At 46.5% G+C, this 19,062-nt stretch overlaps 1 protein-coding gene across 1 annotated transcript in view; it reads left to right on the forward strand.

The window, feature by feature from the left end:
- Window positions 1-770: 770 nt before the first annotated feature.
- The window catches only part of RAB2A (RAB2A, member RAS oncogene family), a 156,958-nt gene continuing 138,666 nt past the window's right edge, over window positions 771-19,062 (forward strand). The window contains exon 1 of the mRNA XM_077492754.1: window positions 771-921. Coding sequence (XP_077348880.1) covers window positions 876-921 — 46 coding nt within the window. The 5' untranslated portion in view covers window positions 771-875. The remainder of the gene's footprint in view (window positions 922-19,062) is intronic.

Here is a 19,062-nt window from a genome sequence, read left to right on the forward strand (position 1 = left end):
ACTAATCACACTAATCAGAGATGAGTTAAAGTGGTTGTATACCCACATTTTTAACTTTTACCTACAGGAAAGCCTATAATAAGGCTTACCTGTAGGTAAAAAAAATATCTCCTAAACCTGTACGGTTTAGGAGATATTCCCCTCGGTATGCGCCGCTGACTGCAGCGGCGCATGCGCACAAGGGGTTTCTCGCCGTCAAAATCCGGCAGCGGCCGAGCGGCGGGACTGAAATCTCCCGCGCGCATGCGCGGGAGTGACGATATCGCGGCTCCGGACACTCACAGCGCCGGAGCCGCGATACCCGGAAGAAACTTTGAAATACCTTAGAACGAGGCCCCGACATCTGGCCCGATGCACGCCGAGGGAGCTGACATCGTTCTAAGGTATTTCATAATGAGCTAGTATGCGGTGCATACTAGCTCATTATGCCTTTTGCTTTGCAGGTTTAAAAAAAAAAAAAAAATGTGCGGGTTTACTACCGCTTTAAGTGCATCATGCTGTGGAAAAAAAGTGCTAAATAATTAAGTATAAATAAATACTTTAGGGTGCATAAACTCTTGTAAAGCAGCTGCAGGGTTGTGGTTACATGCTTATAGCTGTCAGTAATAGTACAGCTGGGTGGTGGTGACAGTAAATCAGAGCACAATAATCACAGCCGGTGTGTCGGCGCAATGTTCCACTGGGTAGACTAGAGCATGGCTGAGCGGAGGGGCGTGGTCATTGGTCAACATTACCTGGCTCCTGCCGTATACCAACCTGTTAGACAACCAGGGCACAGCGCTGCGCATGCGCTCTCATTTTAGCGGCCGTGCACGAGCCCGTGGTTACGTCAGCGCGTCCGCTAGAAGCAGTGACGAGCAGGCAAGAGTCCGGACATGGCGTACGCATATCTCTTCAAATACATCATCATCGGTGATACCGGTAAGAGGAAGATATGAGCTGCGCGGTGGGCTTCGGCGTGGTCAGCCTGAGCTGGCGCTGTGTCTGAGTGCTCCGGTGCGGCGGGGCTGAGCTGCCAGCAGTGCGGGCGGGGCCGGCCGGTCCCTCATTTCCGCAGTGTTGGAGTCGTTGACGTGGTGGGTCGTACAGTGCCAGGCGCGGGCGGGCTGTGGGGACCCGGAGGGCCGTGTTGTGTGTCTGCCGGCATTGGTAGTGAGTGGGCGCTCAGTAGCGGAGGAGTGCGGCCTGCCAGATGGTGACACTACAAGTCCCAGCATGCAGCTCCATCCTCAGCCAGGCCTAGACGGGGAGACCGTGCCACGGGCTGGAGCCTACAACATGCAGATACTTCTCAGTGTATTAAGATCGGGGACATTGTACAACCAGGGTGGGCTAATCACAACAATCTGTGTGTGTGTCTTTGTACTACAATAGCACATCCGTATAGGCTGAGCCCATCGTACACTACAGTCACACCATCTCTACCAGACTGACCATACATTGTACAATCTCCTTTTTGATATATAACCCACACTACACACTGTACGAACTTTAGATCAACCAACAAGTATGTAGTATAAGGGCCTACCTGATTGGAAAGATTAGGGAGACCCCCATGTTACATTGGTAATTGTATGATCTTTTTATTATTAAAGTGGTTCTTCAGCCTGCCTTATTGAAGTGGCTCCACGGCCATCCAGGTGCCTCCATTATGGCACAGATGTTCCCATCGGCTCTGCCCAGCCTTCGGTCCTTAGCAGAACACATCAGCACACGTGTCATGGAAATGCCTCCCACGCAAAACCAGGGAAGGTCTCCCAGCTTCTGGATACTAGGTACCAGCACATGTCCCACACGGCAAAACCAGGGATGGGATCAGCATCCTGTGAGTGGTAACTCAGTCACCGGCTCTCTGTTCTGCCCCTCTAGCGCCTACTAGAGTGCCAGGCTGTGGATGGGGAGTAGCTGGCTCAGCGGTGTATTGAGAGGCTGAGCCAGCTGACGGTCCGGCATCTGGGTGGATCTGACATTGTCAGAATACATCCAGAGACTGGAGTGGCTCGGTGTCAGCTGGCTTTGACCCATTGTTGGCTGATTTGGGGTAACAGGGAAACAAAAGTGCACTTCTGTGACTCACAAGAAAAGTATATGACTAAAAGAGCCTTTGCAAGTGGCAGCTGATTGTATAGAAATTGAATCGGTTGTTTAGGTTTGTCTTCGGATTACATGGGTTTTAGTAATGCTGGCTATACGCCGTACAGTTTGATTAGACAATCCCTGTACAATCTCCTTTTAGATTTACCAAAACTATGTAGCATTAGAACCTACCTATTAAAGTTGTACCAAATTGGGCAGGTCCTTGTACAACATAGCAGAAAACAAATACTCTTGCGAACTAACCAGAGATTGTAGTGGACAATGCCTCAGGCCATGCTGCCCTCAAGGATAGGGGGTTCCTAGCAGTCTTAAGAGAAATTGGGGGGGGGGGGGGGAGGCCATGACAACCTCGTGCATTATCCTTAGATCTAGTTTATTAAAGGAGTAAATAAAAAAAAAAAAAAAAAAAAAACTAAAAACTAACGTGAAAGAAAACCGCAATATAAATGCCCTTCGGATGATGGCAATCGAAGATTTTTGAGGGCTGCTGACTGACGCGTTTCAAAGGGATACCTTCTTCCTCCGAGCCAATCACCTGAAGGCTATTTATATTGCGGTTTTCTTTCACATGTTTGTGAGTAGTCCTTGTACTACATAGTTAACGGTAGATCTAAAAAATTGTACAATCAGGTTGTAAATTGTATGGGCACCTCTTAAACTCTGTACACACAGGCTGAATGTCGGGTGGGATCGCATATACGGGCTATGACCGAAAAAGGTCTGCTGACCAGCTCCCAATTGGACTGGAGTATTTTGGTTCCTGGAGGCATCTCCCTGTCGGCACACTATAGAACAATAGGGGAGATCGCTGTACTGACATCAGATTTAGTACAGCAGCTCTGACATGAGCTGTCAGCAGGTTGATTGAGAAAAAAAAAAAAAACTAGTAGCGTGTACAAGACCTAAGGGTTGTCGTACTCTAAAATCTTTGTATAATCTAATTTACTCAGACTGTAATATGAGGACAAACCTGTACAATCCAATCAATTTCTTTCAATTTGCACCAGCACTTATATTACATAGTTGTTAGTAGCTGTAAGCCCAGGTTCACACTGAATGCAGGTTGAAAATTGTGCCAGTTTAGCTGAACTTGCAAGATTTCAAACTGGCATTTCAGTCCGACTTCAGGGGCGTGTTGAGACATCTGTGCTGGTTCATACACAGATGTCTATTGATAAATCGCCCCAGAAGTTGGCAAAAGTAGTGCAGAGACTACTTTTAGGAATCAGTGCAGCGCCTCTAAAGTCTCAGTTGCACTGGTTCAGACATTGCTGGTGTTCTATCGATATGTGCCCTCGGCTGAAAAGTGCCCGTGCAGGATGGAGCCGCACTCCAACTGATTCCCAATCAGCTGGAGTGACGTGACCATGGCATATGCACACATCACAGGAGGCATTTGTGGATAGTAGAGGGAATTTCACAGACGCAATTGAAAGCTATGCACAGAGCGGAGGGGGACACTGTTGCAGGGCAGCGTTTGTCTGTTTTGCAACCCGCCCTTAGACACAGGCAACAGACGCTGATCAAGACACTAAAGCCGCCGTGCAACACTGACAGAAAGGCGACCTTGAGAAGACTGAAACCCCGCCACGCAACATCTGGGCACAACATGAAAACTACTGTGCCCCTCCGCTCTGTGAATGGCTTTTAATAGTGTCTGTGACATTCTCTCTTGTTGAAACATGCCGGCCTCTGATTTGCGCATGCACCATGGTCATGTCACTCCATCTGATCTCCAAATCGGCTGGAGTGTGGCTCCATCCTGCGCATGCGTGAGCACTTTTCCGACGGCGGGCACATATTGTTAGAACACTGGTAATAGGCTCTGATTTGACATGTCAAATCGGCCCGATGTTAACGAGTGCTAAAGGAGATGGTGGTTCTTAAACTACACAATCTGATTGTACAAACATCCTATGTAGTGCAAGGGCCTGCTTGGGATCAAATTCATTGGATAGTTAAAGGAGTTGTAAAGACAGTGTTTGTTTTTTTTTTGTTTTTTTCCTCTGAAAGCATTCAGATAAAAACCTGTGTGTAGCAGCCCCCCCCCCCCCCCCCCCCCCCCAATTACCTACCTGTGCTTCTCCAGCGATGTTCACAATCCCCTCAGCCATCCAGTATGCTCCTCCTGATTGACAGCCATGGGAAAAAAAATGGCATCGCTGCTCTGTCTCAGTCAGTCAGCCATCAGGGAGAGAGGGTGGGGGTAGGTTAGTGCTCTGTGTCTGAATGGATACACGGGAACTATGACTTAGCTTGGGTGCCCCCTGTAGCAAGCTGCTGGGCACTCAAAGGGGGGCCCGAGAAGAGGAGGATCCGGGCTGCTCTGTGCAAAACCAACTGCACAGAGGAGGTAAGTATAACATGTTTTTTTTTTTGTTTTTTGTTTTTTTTTTATAAATAACAAAGCCTTTACAATCACTTTAAGGATGGTCCTTGTATTACAATGATTCGGTGATTCTAAAGGAGACTGTAAAATCTTTCTACATATTGTTCTATTAAGTCTTGGTGATATCACTAACATTGTATAGTGTTGCAGCATCCTGTGTCTGGTAGGCTGCTGCAAAACAGAGCTGTTTTCCTGCATTAGGCCATGTGTTGTATGTCACATGGCTGAGCCCATGAAGTGTATAGGGAAACACGCCTGTGATCTGCATTTATTCTGATATAAACACCACAGAGTCCTAAATCAATAGTAGAACTGCATCCTCCCCCAGGGACATGGGCTGCTTCCAGGGATACATTGCCTGACCCGATTACCCCCTCCCAGCCTGCTCTGGCCCAGGATTCAGCAAGTAAAGGTCATCCTGGCCCTTCCATCCCACAACCTGCTCCAGCTTGAAAGATCAGCTACAGCCCAGGCTCTCAGGAAGGACGTATACACACGGGAGCCAGCAGGAACTACAATAGTATGGAGGGGGGTGGTGAGTAGCTCTGAAAGCTGGCCAGGTGCCTCTCTTCACCCTGACAACAATGAGGAGCCTGGGGGAGGAGAGAGATTGGTGGGTCAAGTGAGCAGAGATGAGGGAAGTGCTGAATTGAGAGGCCACAAGGTACACCAGCCACACCTTGCCCTGGGATGGTGCCTCTCACACAGCTCTACATCCAAGGCCCGGGAAGACAACCACCATCATTGATGATGACTGAGGTCAGCCACAGACACGGTTCTGAGCCACTGCCATCCAGACCAGCCTCAGCCTGCCAAGCCAAAAGCATAGGTAGAGAGAAGAGGGGAGGGTAGCCCAGCCACCTGGTGCCTTGCCCGACTGACAGCCTGCTGCCCGTGCAACCAGCGCTTCAAATACAAGGCGGGCCTTGCTTGTGGGGGGGGGGGACCATAAAAACATGGCCAAAAGGGTAGACGGAGAAGGGACTTGATGAGAGATTCCCAGCGATTGACGTGTCACAGCAAATTGTCAACTCTGGCAAGCTTTTCTCACGACTGGTGACTACAGTAAATGGGCTGACAAAAGCCCAGGCACCAGGATGCAATTTCTAGTGGCAATTGTAACCTGGGATTTGTCAAGCCCTGCTTACACTAAAATGTTATGTGCCATGCACCATATATGGGTTGTATGTTGATTCTGGTTGTGAAAGGCCAGTCTCTTCTGCACATTTAGTAATGTGGCATTGGTAAAGGAGCAGCAGGCTGCTGATCAGCAGAAACAAGCCTATGGGGATTGTAGTCCTGGTGAATGGGTCCTTTAATCTTTTGAGAGCCACAAGCTCTTTGGTCCATTGTAAGTGATTTGTGGTGATCCAGCCGCTGAGCAAGTACAGATTGCATCCTGTTTGTGTGTTTATTTATTTATCTTTTCCCCCAGCCTGGGGGATTGTTGAGGTTTCCTTATTGATTAAAAGCATTGGCCTTTTTTCTGACTGTTTCACCCATTTTTGGGTGTAGCACTCACATTCTCTAACCCTCATACCCTTGGACTGTGCCCCCAATCCTTACCTGAATTACGGTGTGGTTCTTCCTGCAATGTCCTGGTTTGTGTTCAAATGTCGTGTGAATGTGGATAACTCCGCCCACACAGCCATGTCATTTGGTCGGATCTGTTGACAGACACCTGTGAATGGAAAGACTACAAGGCTGCTGAAGGAAACGCTGATCTAAATGGAACAAAATGTCACCACACTTTGTTTAAAAAAACAAAACAAAAAAAACGTTATTGCCTGCTCTGTGAAATTGTTCTGCATAGAGCAGCCCCCGATCCACTTCTTGAGTCCCCCCACTGGCGCTCCTGGCCCCTGCTGAGTGCCCCCATTACAAGCTGCTTGCTATGGGGGCACTGATGCATGCTCGCTCCTGAGTTGATTCTTTGTGTCCATAAGACATAGGCTCGATCCGGCACTGTGCCCAGCTGAGGTGTCCTCTCCTCTTCACACAGAAACTGACAGGCAGCAGTGGGAGTCATTGATGCCTGCTGCCGTCAGTGAGGAGGGGGCAGGTGAGAGCTGCGCTGTGTGTCAATAGACACACGCAGGCTGGCTCAGGGATTAGCATGCATGAGTGCCCTCATAGCAAGTGGCATGCTGTAGGCACACTCAGAAAAGAGTCTATAGCAGGGGTGCTCAACCTGTGGCTCTCCAGCTGTTGCGGAACTACAAGTCCCATGAGGCATAGCAAGACTCAGACTGCCACAAGCATGACACGCAGAGGCATGATGGGATTTGTAGTTTTGCAACAGCAGGAGAGCCACAGGTTGAGCACCCCTGGACTCTATAGCTCCAGTGGTGCACCCCAGAAGAGATTTAGGAATGCTGTGTGCAATACAGTTGCACAGAGCAGGTAAGTATTTGTTATTTTAGAACATAAAAACTTAGAACCACATAAGGCCTTTTCAGCTTGCAGTTATATAATTGAAAGATGAATTTCACATTGGTGGTTATGTCATCATTAGGTTAAAAAAGTCACTTCCAGCGCTAATAGGCCTTCCAAGGTGAGGAGTAACAGATGTTGGCTAAAATGATGGTGCGAAGGATATATATATATATATATATATATATATATATATATATATATATATATATATATATATATATATATATATATATTATGATCCCAGAACTAGGTGGATGTTGCCTTCTTCAGATGGGGTAATCCAAAAGGTACCACAAAAAAAACAGAAATGGAAGGTGTGCACACTTAGTGCATTACCAGAGATAATTTAATAATAAGAAACTTAGTATAAAAGTGGGCAACTGACAAAAGGGCATGCACACAACACAGGGTACAGTTAACGTGTTTTGGGGCGCACGCCCTTCCTCAGAGCTTGCGCAAGCAGAAACGTGCTACATGGAAAACTTGTATCTGGTCATGTAAGGGGTTGAGGCTCAAATAGTGGTGGTAACATATTGTGTATGTTTCTTAGGATTTGAGAGTGACTATTGTTGCCCTACCCCCATGAGTTTTCCTTTCAGCAGCAAAGGGGCAGAAATTCAGGTTACGCCATAAAAATACTGCCCAATATTGCCAAACCCAGCGTCACATACCATGTATTGGGTACTGTTAGAATACGTTATCGGTTGTCTTTGTGCCTTATTGTTTGATCCACTTAGGCTCACCCATACATGTCACAAATCGCACTGTATAATCTCTGTACACTTTGTAAAAAATCTAAAAACTTACCCGCGCTAGGATTGTTGTTCTTGTGCCACTAAAAAAAAGTATTTAAAAGTGAAATTCTTTTTACAAATAAAGTGAACAAATGTGGAAAAACTATATGTGATCACAAATGTACAGTGTTCGTCCACAGAATTTATACATAATACAGGCTGCTACTGAGACTGAATTTAGCACCCAAAACAATATAACCACTCAAAGCTCTGCCTTCTATGAATAAACATATAAAATCAAACTTTAGTGTATAAAAAAAATTAGCATTAAAGTCCAACCAACAGTGTGGTCTATGGTGAGATTGTGCAATATTCTTTCAAGAAGGTAAATGCAGAAAGCGCAGTGCTGTACTCCCCTCCTGTGTTCCTACTCTCACCAACAGCTATGGATTCTTACATATAAGGTAAAGAGCCTAATGTGCAAATACTGCAGGATTCTTTGGATTGCTGGGTATTCCTCCTGATGGAGTGTGCCTCCACTGTGGCAGCAATATTCAGGCAGGTGTATTCTCACATGAAAAGGAATGGCAAGAACGGCCCACATAGCGTAATACCCTTTTTTATAAGAGTAACATAAAATCGGTTGCACTCGCTTTAAAAAAGGCACAAAATGCATCAGTGTGCATTTCACCATCCAGATATGACAGCACCGTAAGTCTCCGGTCAATGCGTTAAACGTCCTCCCCTCCCCTAGACTGCACTGTTGGTTGGACTTCTACTGCAAATGTTTTTTTTGGACACTTAATACCAGTATAATATGAAGTTTTATATTTATTCATAGGATAGCGCTTTGAGAGGTTATTTGGTTTTTTTTTATTTTTTTTGTTTTTTTTTTTTGTTTTTTTTTATATATCTCTACATGATATGAGCATCTATATAATCTATCCAATTTGTATCTAGTCAGGCAGGCCCTTGCAAATTGTAATGACGTGGTGAGCCTCAAACTTGCAAAGGGAAAAGTGCCCTTTGTGAGCATGTGACCATGTACTTGTATGAAAAAGTATCTTGTTCTTTGAAAAACTGACATGAGTTCTAATCCTTCTACACTCTGGGGAAAAAAAAGGTTTTGCCTTTTAGTCATACTTTAAGACTTAAGCTGTGAAGGGGAGGTGTAGACCAGCATGGAGCCCTCACACTCCTATAGCAGATGATGCAAGTCTGAAAAGGAGGATCGCACACTGCTGGTATCATCCATAAGGAACTTTTTTGTTTTTTTATTTAATTTATCATGGAGGGTTCCCTCACCAGAAGATCTAATTTTATAGGACCTAGTAACTTTTTGGTGCTGTTTATTGATCATAAACTTTACTGAAAACTGCTGAGAAAGGAACATGGTTCTGAGATGTCTCCAGTAAAGTTTCTTGTGGGTGATACCAGCAATGTGCCACCCTCCCTCTTTGACTGGCATACAATTGTAGTATTTTCATAATTATAAGCAGATGTCCAGAGCACCCCAACATCCCCTTTTACATCAGATGTCAGAAACCTCACCCTCTTGCATCACAGTGCACCCTCATTACCTTGTGCTGCTGCCGGGAAGCTCAGGGTGGACCTGGGAAGCAGTGCATGGTCTGGAGGAGGGCTGTAGTCTGCTGAATGCTTAGACTTGCACAGGGAGGCGGCAGATATTATGTGTGTGTGTAGTTTTTCACATTTTATTATTTATTTTTTAATCACGTTTATGGGCAAGATTTAATTTAAAGAGGAGCTGCACCTAAAAAAAAAAAAAAAAAAAAAAAAAAAAAAAATTAAAAGCCAGCAGCTACTAATATTGCAGCTGCTGACTTTTAATAAAATCACACTTACCTGTCCCAGGTTCTAGCGATGTCGGCGGCAGATGACGAGCGATCGCTCGTCTCGCTGCTGCCACCGCCGCCATCCTCTGTCAGGGAATCGGGAAGTGAAGCATGACGGCTTCACTGCCCGGTTCCCCACTGCGCATGCGCGAGTCGCGCATGCGCGTCTCTTATGGTCCCCCGCTGTGTCTCTGGGAACTGTGTGTTTCCCAAAACACAACGGGGGGGCGGGGCGTCTGCGGGGGTTCTGCGGCGGTCTGGCCGGAAGTGTGTGCAGTTACCTGGATTATCCAGGGAACTGCACCCCCCTCCCCCCTGAAAGGTGCCGATTGTGGCATCGGAGGGGGGGGGGGGGGATCAGAATAGCGGAACTTCCCCTTTAGGGTGAAGAACCGCTTTAAGTATGGAAGCTTTAAATTGGTTGTAAAGGCAGAAGGGAGTTTTGTGTTTTTTGTTTAAAAAAAAAAAATGTATTCTATACTTTTAAGATAAAAAGCCTTTTGTGTGCAGCAGCCCCCACACTGTCCAGCGATGTCCACGAATGTCTCAGCTATTTGAGATTCTTCCTCCTGATTGGCTGAGACACAGAAGTGGTGCCATTGGCTGTCGCAGTCAGCTAGCCGATCAGGGGAGAGGGGTCAGGGCTCCATATCTGAATGGACACAGGGAGTTGTAGCTCGGGTGCCCCCATAGCAAGCTGCTTGTTGTGGGGACAATAAACGGGAGGGAGAGGCCACAGAAGAGGGACCCGAGAAGAGGAGGATCGCACTGCTCTGTGCAAATCCACTACAACAAAGCAGGTGAGTATAACGTTTGTATAGTCTTGTTTTTTTTGTTTTGTTTTTTCCCCTATAAAATCACTTTAAAGGGCTTGTAAAACCCTTGTGGTTTTTCACCTTAATGCATTCTATGCATTGAGGTGAAAAACCTTCCATAGTGCAGCAGCACCCCTTTGTTCCAAAGACAGGGGTGAGCACAGCAGCTCCAGCTGCTTTTTCTGGTCCTCATTGGTTAGAATGATGGCAGCACAGCCATTGGCTCCCCTGCTGTCAGTTAAATCCAGTGACGTGCAGGGCGGGGCCAAGTCCTGCTGTCTTTGTCAATGGATGCAGCAGCAGGACTCTGGAGCACGCCCACTCAGGCGTCCCCTTGGAATGCGGGTCTCCGAGGGGGCACTCGATGCTGGGAGAAGCCAGGAGCGCTGCTGGGGTACCACAGAAGAGGAGGGATCAGGGCCACTCCGTGCAAAACCCTTGCACATGTATAAAAAAAAAAACCCTTTACAACTCCTTCAAGTATGAGGAAACCTAATCACTACAGTAATGAGAGGGTCATGGATTGCACAGAGGAACAAAAAGATGATTAGCCTATATACATCTAACACAGGTGTAGGCAACCTTTTGAGCACAATGTGCCAAAAAATATTTTCAAAGAAATTTGAGTGCCGATTTTATAACAAGAAAATTTCAACTTCACACATTCAATCACGACAAGGATTTTTTTAAATATAGTAAATGCTGTAAACTACTTGAGTAGTGAGAAATTCACATCCTGCACTCATGCCTCAGATCAGCCCCAATTCCTACAACTCCACACCTCAGATCACTGCCCTAGAGGTTGACCGATATGTGTTTTTCTCTGGCCGATGCCAATATTCAGAAATTGCAGCAGCCGGATATATGATGCCGATTTTATCCCCCCCCCCCCCCACCTTTCACACTGGGGCATTTTTCAGGCGCTTTTGGGCTAAAAATAGTGCCTGTAAATTGCCTTCCCTTGCAGTCTGTGTGAAAGCCCGAGTGCTATCACAACAAGGAGATGCGCTGGCAAGACGTTTAAAAAAAAAAAAAAAAAAAAAAACTCCTGCAAGCAGCATCTTTGGAGCGGTGTACATCGCTCCTCCACCATTCCTGCCCATTGAAGTGAATGGGCACCGCTTCTGAAGCGCCTGCAATGCGATTTGGCAGCAGCGCTTCACAGGTGCATTTAACGCCTTCCTCGGCCACTAGCAGCTGAATAGCATTGCTAAAATGATAGTAAAGCGCCACTAAACCTAGCAACGTTTTACCTTCAACGCCTGCCTGCTCCAGTGTGAAAGCAGCCTTCAGTAATAAGTGATACAGAAAAGTTCTTACATTTAAACATAACAAACCTCCAATCGGTTCACTTGTATGTATAATTTAGATAAAAAAAATATATATATTAAATACACACACAAAAACACGTACTCCAAAACTTTTGGATGAAAATAAAAGGGCTAACTTTACTGTTTTAATGTTTTTTTTTTTTTTCGGTCGGTGTATTTTTTCCAAAAAAATAGCGTTTGAAAGACCTCTGCGCAAATACCGCGTCACATAAAATTATTGCGACAATCGCTATTTTATTCCCTAGGGTCTCTGCTAAAAAAAAATATATAATTTTTGGGGGTTCTAAGTGATTTTCTAGCAGAAACTGGATTTTTACTTGTAAGCAACAAGTGTCAGAAAAGATTTAATCTTTAAATGGTTGAACGGTACCTCCTGCACATCTGTCCCACCTCTGATCCGTCTGCTCATCTGTCCCTCCAATGTATCTTCTTTCTTCCTCTGCTCTACCCCCTGTAACCCTTTGCTCATCTATCCCACCAATGCGCCTCCTTTCACATCTGTCCCACCGCTGAACCCCCAGCCCCCCCCAGCTCATCTGTCCCACCATTGTATCCCCCTGCTTTTCTGTCCTACCACTGTAACCCTGCTGCTCATCTGCCCCATCAATGTATGCCACTTCTCATCTCTTCCACCACTGTACCTCCCTGCACATCTTCCTCACCGCTGTACCCTCCTGCTCACCTGTCCCACCACTGTACTCTTTTCATCTATGAAATGTGTGATATGCAGAGATGAGACGCCTCTACCTGTCCTGGCACAATCCTGCTGATCCAGCCCACGTGCTTGTATGTAAAGTCACATACAAGCATATGGATTGGATGCACAATGATGAGCTGAGGTCAGGGTTTGTTTTTTGAAAGCAGTAGACCTGTGTACAGGATCATAAGTTGGCCCCCGCAGCTGAGAAAGTGTGGCGCTCTGCGCCCCGCAGCAGAAGTTGGTCGTGATTTTTCATTGCACTGAACACTGGCTCTGACTTAAAGGGACACAGTTCAGGGGTTCAGTAATAAGTGACGCAAAGATTCAGGAATAATTTCAACAAAGTTCCCAGAATCTCAACAGTAATTCCACAAACTCACCTGATTGTGGTTTTCTCAATCACAGTAAAATCAATTTTTTTTTTTTCTGAGATTGGTAGTGTCAACCAAGTGAGTCATCTTCCTCCATATGGTGGATGGGGCCGAAACAGGGACCGAATCTCTTCTCTCTCCCCCCCCAATCACAAAAGCTTAGGATCACAGCTACAGCAAAGCAAAAATGTTTCCCATCTTTTACAATGTGTGGGGGCACAGTGCCTCCCCTTCAGTGTGGCGTGAGGACTCCTGAAATTGGAATGCATTAGAATCTGACTGACTTCTCCCTGCGCTGCTGGGGAGGGAGTCGCGTGGCGCTTGTGGCACCAGTGTCTGGGTTGCCTACCCCTGATCTAACAGCTTGGACTGCTTTTATAGCTATAAACTTCTTGGCTTCTGTTCCTTGTGCTTCAGTCTTATTGGCAAGTTATTTTATTTTACATTGTATGCCATCTTTGTCATCGCAACAAACCTATTGACAAATTTCTATCCAGAAAAACCTTCATACCATTTCAGTGTCTTCTCAGAAAATATCGAAATGTGTGCATAGATGTTGCTTGTTTTTGATTTTTTTTTTTTTTTTTTTTTTTTTTTTTTTTTTTTTTTTTACATCATGGTCCCGCTTTGTCATTCCATGTGTTTCTGCTAAGAAATGGGATACAAAACATTCATACCATCCTGAAAACTGAAATGTGTGAATAGATGCTGCTTAAAGAGGAAGTAAACCCTGATGGGTTTACTTCCTCTTTTTTTCCCTGCAAAGGTAAAGCATAATGGACTACTATGCATCGCATAGTAGCTCATTATGTGTCACTTACCTGACACAGGAGCCAGCGAAGTCGCCGCTGTCACCTGTAGTCCGCCGCATCCATCTTGGTTGTGGCGTCTCTCGCAGCTCCGACGAATGACAGCGGAGAAGCCGCGATGACGTCACTCCCGCGCATGCGCACGGGAGTCGCGTCTCGGAGCTCCGACGCTGCCATTCGGCGGAGCCGCGATGACGTCACTCCCGCGCATGCGCACGGGAGTCGACAAATTAGGCAAATCCATTCTTGGACTTGCCGCATTTAGTGCGCCTGCGCGCCGCTGTCTACGGCGCATGCGCCGTAGACAGCGGTGCCCATTTTCGGGCAAATATCTCCTAAACCATATAGGTTTAGGAGATATTACTTGGACCTACAGGTAAGCCTTAATCTAGGCTTACCTGTAGGTCAAAGTTGTTTGGAAGGGTTTACTTCCATTTTAAAGTGTGTGTTTTTGCTTAAGTAGTGCACCTAATGATCACATGATGAATGAGAATTATGCAAGAGGTCATGTGTGAAGATGGGACTTACAGATGCAACAGATTGTCACGGAAGAGTGGTGAGCAGGAAATCCTCAAGTAGTTGTGCACCCTGTGGCTGTAGAAGTCAGCTTTTCAGTGTTCACTCTTTAGCTCAATGTCCTGTGTGATCCAAATTTTTTTTTTAAACCCGTAAAATGAGCAATCTTGTCTTAAACCAAAACTTCACTCTTAATCAACATTGACTATTTTCACTCTTTGTCAACATTGACTATTTTTTAATCCTTGTGCTGCTAGCATTAGTAAATGATAAAGATAGAAACGTATACCATATATACATTTATTTATTTTTACATCAGTTACTTTCTGGTTTCCAGACCTAGGCAAATGATGATGATCTACATCTCCAGGAGTCTTGAGGACGACTTATCGCCGGCTAAGCACAGCCTGCTGCCTGTATGCCTAAACTAAGGGCAGATACATTTCAGAAAGTAGATGCTACATGAATCATCTGCCCTTACTCAAGATGGCCATAGCCAGAAATGCTAGGGGGTGTTTTTCAAAGTGATTTCTCAACAAAATAAAGTGTGGAGATTTGGGTAGATGTGTGCATTTGCTTTGAATATTAAAAATGCCTAGTTTGTCCAGGGGTACCAGGCAGGGCTGCCCTCTCTCTCCAGCACTTTTCGCCATTGCTATGGAACCGGTGGCGGAAGCATTGCGGGTCTCGCCCCATATAAAGGGACTGAAAATGGCCTGGCTGGAGGAGAGGGTGGCACTGTATGCTGACAACCTCCTGCTTTTTCTGAATGACGCAGGCCCTTCTCTTAGGGGAGCGCTGCGAGTACTGACTGACTTTTCTAGGATAACTGGACTGCGGGTGAACTGGACGAAGTCCCAGTTGCTGGCTATTGACCCTGAGGCAAAACGACTAGCCCCGCCAAATATCCAACTGCAATGGGTAGATGACATGGTGTATCTGGGAGTGAGGGTTTCGAGAGATGTATCCAGCTTTATCCCCCTCAATCTAGATCCAGTGGTTCAAAATGTCAGGGCTAGGTTGAAAGCCTGGGAAAACCTTCCCCTATCCCTCTTAGGCCGCGTTAACCTCATCAAAATGAAGATAATCCCTAAATTTACCTATCTATTCCATAACTCCCCACAATGGATTCCTTCCTCATTTTTTACGAAATTGAATCGTTTGTTCTCTTCCTTCCTCTGGGGCTCCGGCCCCCATAGGTTTAAACTATCCACGCTGATGCGTCCGGTGCTGCGGGGGGGGTTGGCGTTTCCTGACTGCCAGAAATATTTTCTGGCAGCACAGTTGGTCACGGTAGTCTGGTGGATGACACCAGACCTGTCCAACACTGCGGTGGTTCTGGAGGCTGCGGTGGTCCGATCCGTGGAGGCCCTGACACACTTACCCCTGCGGGGTCCCAGGGCCCCCTATGACCTGACACCCTCTATGCACACAACTCTAAGGGCCTGGCGGGCGGGACTGGGACTGGAGGGGTTTCCGGGGACTGCAATCTCCCCGCACACCCCCCTATGGAATAATCCTACCTTACCCCACCTCTATTCACTACCAGACCACAAAATTTGGGCCAGATGTGGCATAAAACTCTTATCTGACCTCACGACCGGTACGACTATACACCCCTTTAATCACCTGGTATCTCGCAATAATGTACCCCCCTCGCATCTATTCCGCTATATGCAGCTATCCCATGCTTTCAAGGCTCAAGTGGTACCCAATACCACGCAAATTGTGCAATCCGCCCTGGAAAAGATTACAAGATCTGAATGTACTAGGAAACCGACTTCGGTCCTGTATGCGCACCTTATTAGGGTCTCTTTTCCAGATCTGTCAAAGCTCCGGCAGAGATGGACTCAAGACATATCGGATCTGGATTCCGAGGACTGGGAGGACATGTGGGACTTTCCCTTCACCATCCTGGTATCCCTTCGGGACCGCCTCATACAATACAAAATTCTACACCGGGCATATATTACCCCGTATAGATTACATAAAATGAGAACCTCCCTGTCCTCGGAATGCTGGAGATGTACTGGGGATCCGGGTGACTTTATACACATCTTCTGGTCCTGCCCGGTAATTCAGCGTTACTGGTCACAGGTACTATCCATAATTCATGAAGTGGTGGGAATAGATGTAGCCCAGACCCCGCGGATATGCCTTCTGGGATTGGTGGAAGGGGTGGCCCCCAGGATAGCAGACAGAACCCTGATAGGACTTCTACTCTTTTATGCCAGGAAAATGATCACCTTATGCTGGAAAAAGCAGGCCCCGCCGTCATTACAACTGTGGAAATCCCATGTCAATAAAGTCTTACCACATTACAAGGAAACGTATCATAACAGGGGTTGCCCCAAAAAATACATGAAAGTGTGGTCTAAGTGGCTGGCTGATGCCTCCACAGTGACTACAGATTAACATGTCTGGGATGTCATCCTGAGGGAAGATGGGAGTGTGGATGGGGAGGGCCCCCTGGCATTGCTCCACCTCAATGTCTTGGTTTTTTTTTTTTTTTTGTGTTACCAATCCTATATGCCTAGTTCAATTATTCTGGTGCCCCTTGCGGCCCGACTACAGAAATTGGTCCTAAGTTGTTATATGGAGCGGGAGCCAACCTAGCACTAAGTTAGTGATTGTTGTTGTGGATGTGCTACAGGTGTCGATTATTCTGTTAGAATCACTTGACGACCCCTGCGTGGGTCTAACCATAACAATGTGGCATGTCACTGTTTTTGTTTTGTTTTTTTGTTGAATGTTCGTTTGTCTAAAACTCAATAAAAAACATTTAAAAAAAAAAAAAAAAAATGCCTAGTTTAGACACAGTTCCTCCTGGAAGTGATGCCCGGTGTCCATTTCCTCTTCCTGAAGACCCAACTACATTGGGATTGCACACTGGAAAGAGGGAACTGGGTGCTGTGCCACATGCTGACCGGCCCCCAATCAAGCATGCAAAACCTGACACGGATGCAACTGGAAATGGATGCCCAGGAAAACGTGCCTGGGGTAGAAAGCGAATGGACAGCATCACTAGTACTAAATGTCTCCAGATATGGAAAGGAAAAACGGCATCCTACCACTAAAGAGGTGGGATCCTTTCTCCCATAGAAAGGAGTGGGATCTCCGTAATTGCACTATACCTAGTTGTCTTCCCAGATCCTCTTGAGACATATCCTTATTGGGATTTAAAGGGGTTCCAATCTCCTCCAAACGGGGTAAACGCAAAAAAAAAAAAAACTGACATCTGCCTTGAGGACCGCCTTTTCAATCCTAATCTGGCAATATGATACCTCTATTAAGGGAGGCGCTCCATATCTCAGAGGCTGTCCTGGAAGACAACTGGGGGAAAAAAAATTAATATCTTAAATAATAAAAAAAAAAAAGCTGTTATATATGCCACTGCTTCTTATGATCCCTCCCCACCGCCAGCTAGTTTAAAATTTCCTCCAACTTTGTTAATCTTCTCTACTAACAAAGCTGCACCCCTCCCCATTTTGGTTTAGTCCATCCCTGATATAGAGCTGGTTACCAACCGAAAAGTCAGCCCAGTTCTCCATGAACCCAAATCCCTCATTCCCAGTTTTTCAGTCACTTATTAAGTTCCTTAACCACTTAATAACCGCCCTATAGCCGAATGACGGCTTTAGGGCGGTTTCTTAACTGTGGGAGGCCGTCATATGACGTCCTCCCAGAATTCCGCTCTCGCGCGCCCCCTGGGGCGCGCACTCGAGAGCGTCCGTGACCGCCGGGTCCACAGGACCCGGCGCATCACGGATCGCGGTAAACGGCCGCTCGTCGCGGCCGTTTACCACGTGATCGCTCCGTCAAATGACGGAGTGATCACTTGTAAACAAACCGGCGTCATGTTATGAGGCCGGTTCCTCCCTCCCCCTCTCTGTACCGATCGGAACAGCGGAGGGGGAGGAGATCGGTGTCAGCAGCGATGTGGGCTGCATCTGCAGTGCCCACATCGCTGCTCACCGAAATTAACCCCTCAATTCCCTGCAAATACTCTGCAATACCCTGCCATTACTCTGCATTACTCTGCATTACTCTGCATTACTCTGCATTACTCTGCATTACTCTGCAATACCTTGCATTACTCTGCATTACGCTGCAATACCTTGCATTACTCTGCATTACTCTGCATTACTCTGCATTACTCTGCAATACTCTGCAATACCCTGCAATACCCTGCAATACCCTGCATTACTCTGCATTACCCTGCATTACTCTGCATTACTCTGCATTACTCTGCAATACCCTGCATTACTCTGCAATAGTCTGCATTACTCTGCAATAGTCTGCATTACTCTGCAATACTCTGCAATACCCTGCAATACCCTGCCATTACTCTGCAATACCCTGCAACACTCTGCAATGCTCTGCAACACCCACCAATACCCTGCAACACTCTGCAATGCTCTGTAACACCCGCCAATACCGTGCAACACTCTGCAACGCTCTGCAACACCCGCCAATGCCCTGCAACACTCTGCAATGCCCTGCAACACTCTGCAATGCTCTGCAACACTCTGCAATGCTCTGCAACACCCACCAATACCCTGCAACACTCTGCAATGCTCTGCAACACCCGCCAATACCCTGCAACACTCTGCAATGCTCTGCAACACCCGCCAATACCGTGCAACACTCTGCAATGCTCTGCAACACCCTCCAATATCCTGCAATGCTCTGCAACGCCATACTCTGAGATACCCAGCCATACTCTGATATACCCAGCCATACCCAGCCATAGTCGGTGATACCCTGCAATACCCAGCCATAGACACCCTCCCGCCGCCCTCCGGTGCTTCTACCGACTCGCCAATACTATCAAATCCAGAATCTTTTTTTTTTTTTTTTTTTTTTTTTTTTTTCAGGCTTCCCAGCTTGGAGTTGAGATGCGGGGTCTTATTGACCCCACATCTCACTGTAAAGAGGACCTGTCATGCCATATTCCTATTACAAGGGATGTTTACATTCCTTGTAATAGGAATAAAAGTGATCAAAA

Source organism: Lithobates pipiens, unplaced genomic scaffold (assembly GCF_037356315.1).
Source record: "Lithobates pipiens isolate NorthernLeopardFrog02 unplaced genomic scaffold, aLitPip1_a1.2 Scaffold_19, whole genome shotgun sequence".
In the NCBI taxonomy this organism is placed as follows: domain Eukaryota; kingdom Metazoa; phylum Chordata; class Amphibia; order Anura; family Ranidae; genus Lithobates; species Lithobates pipiens.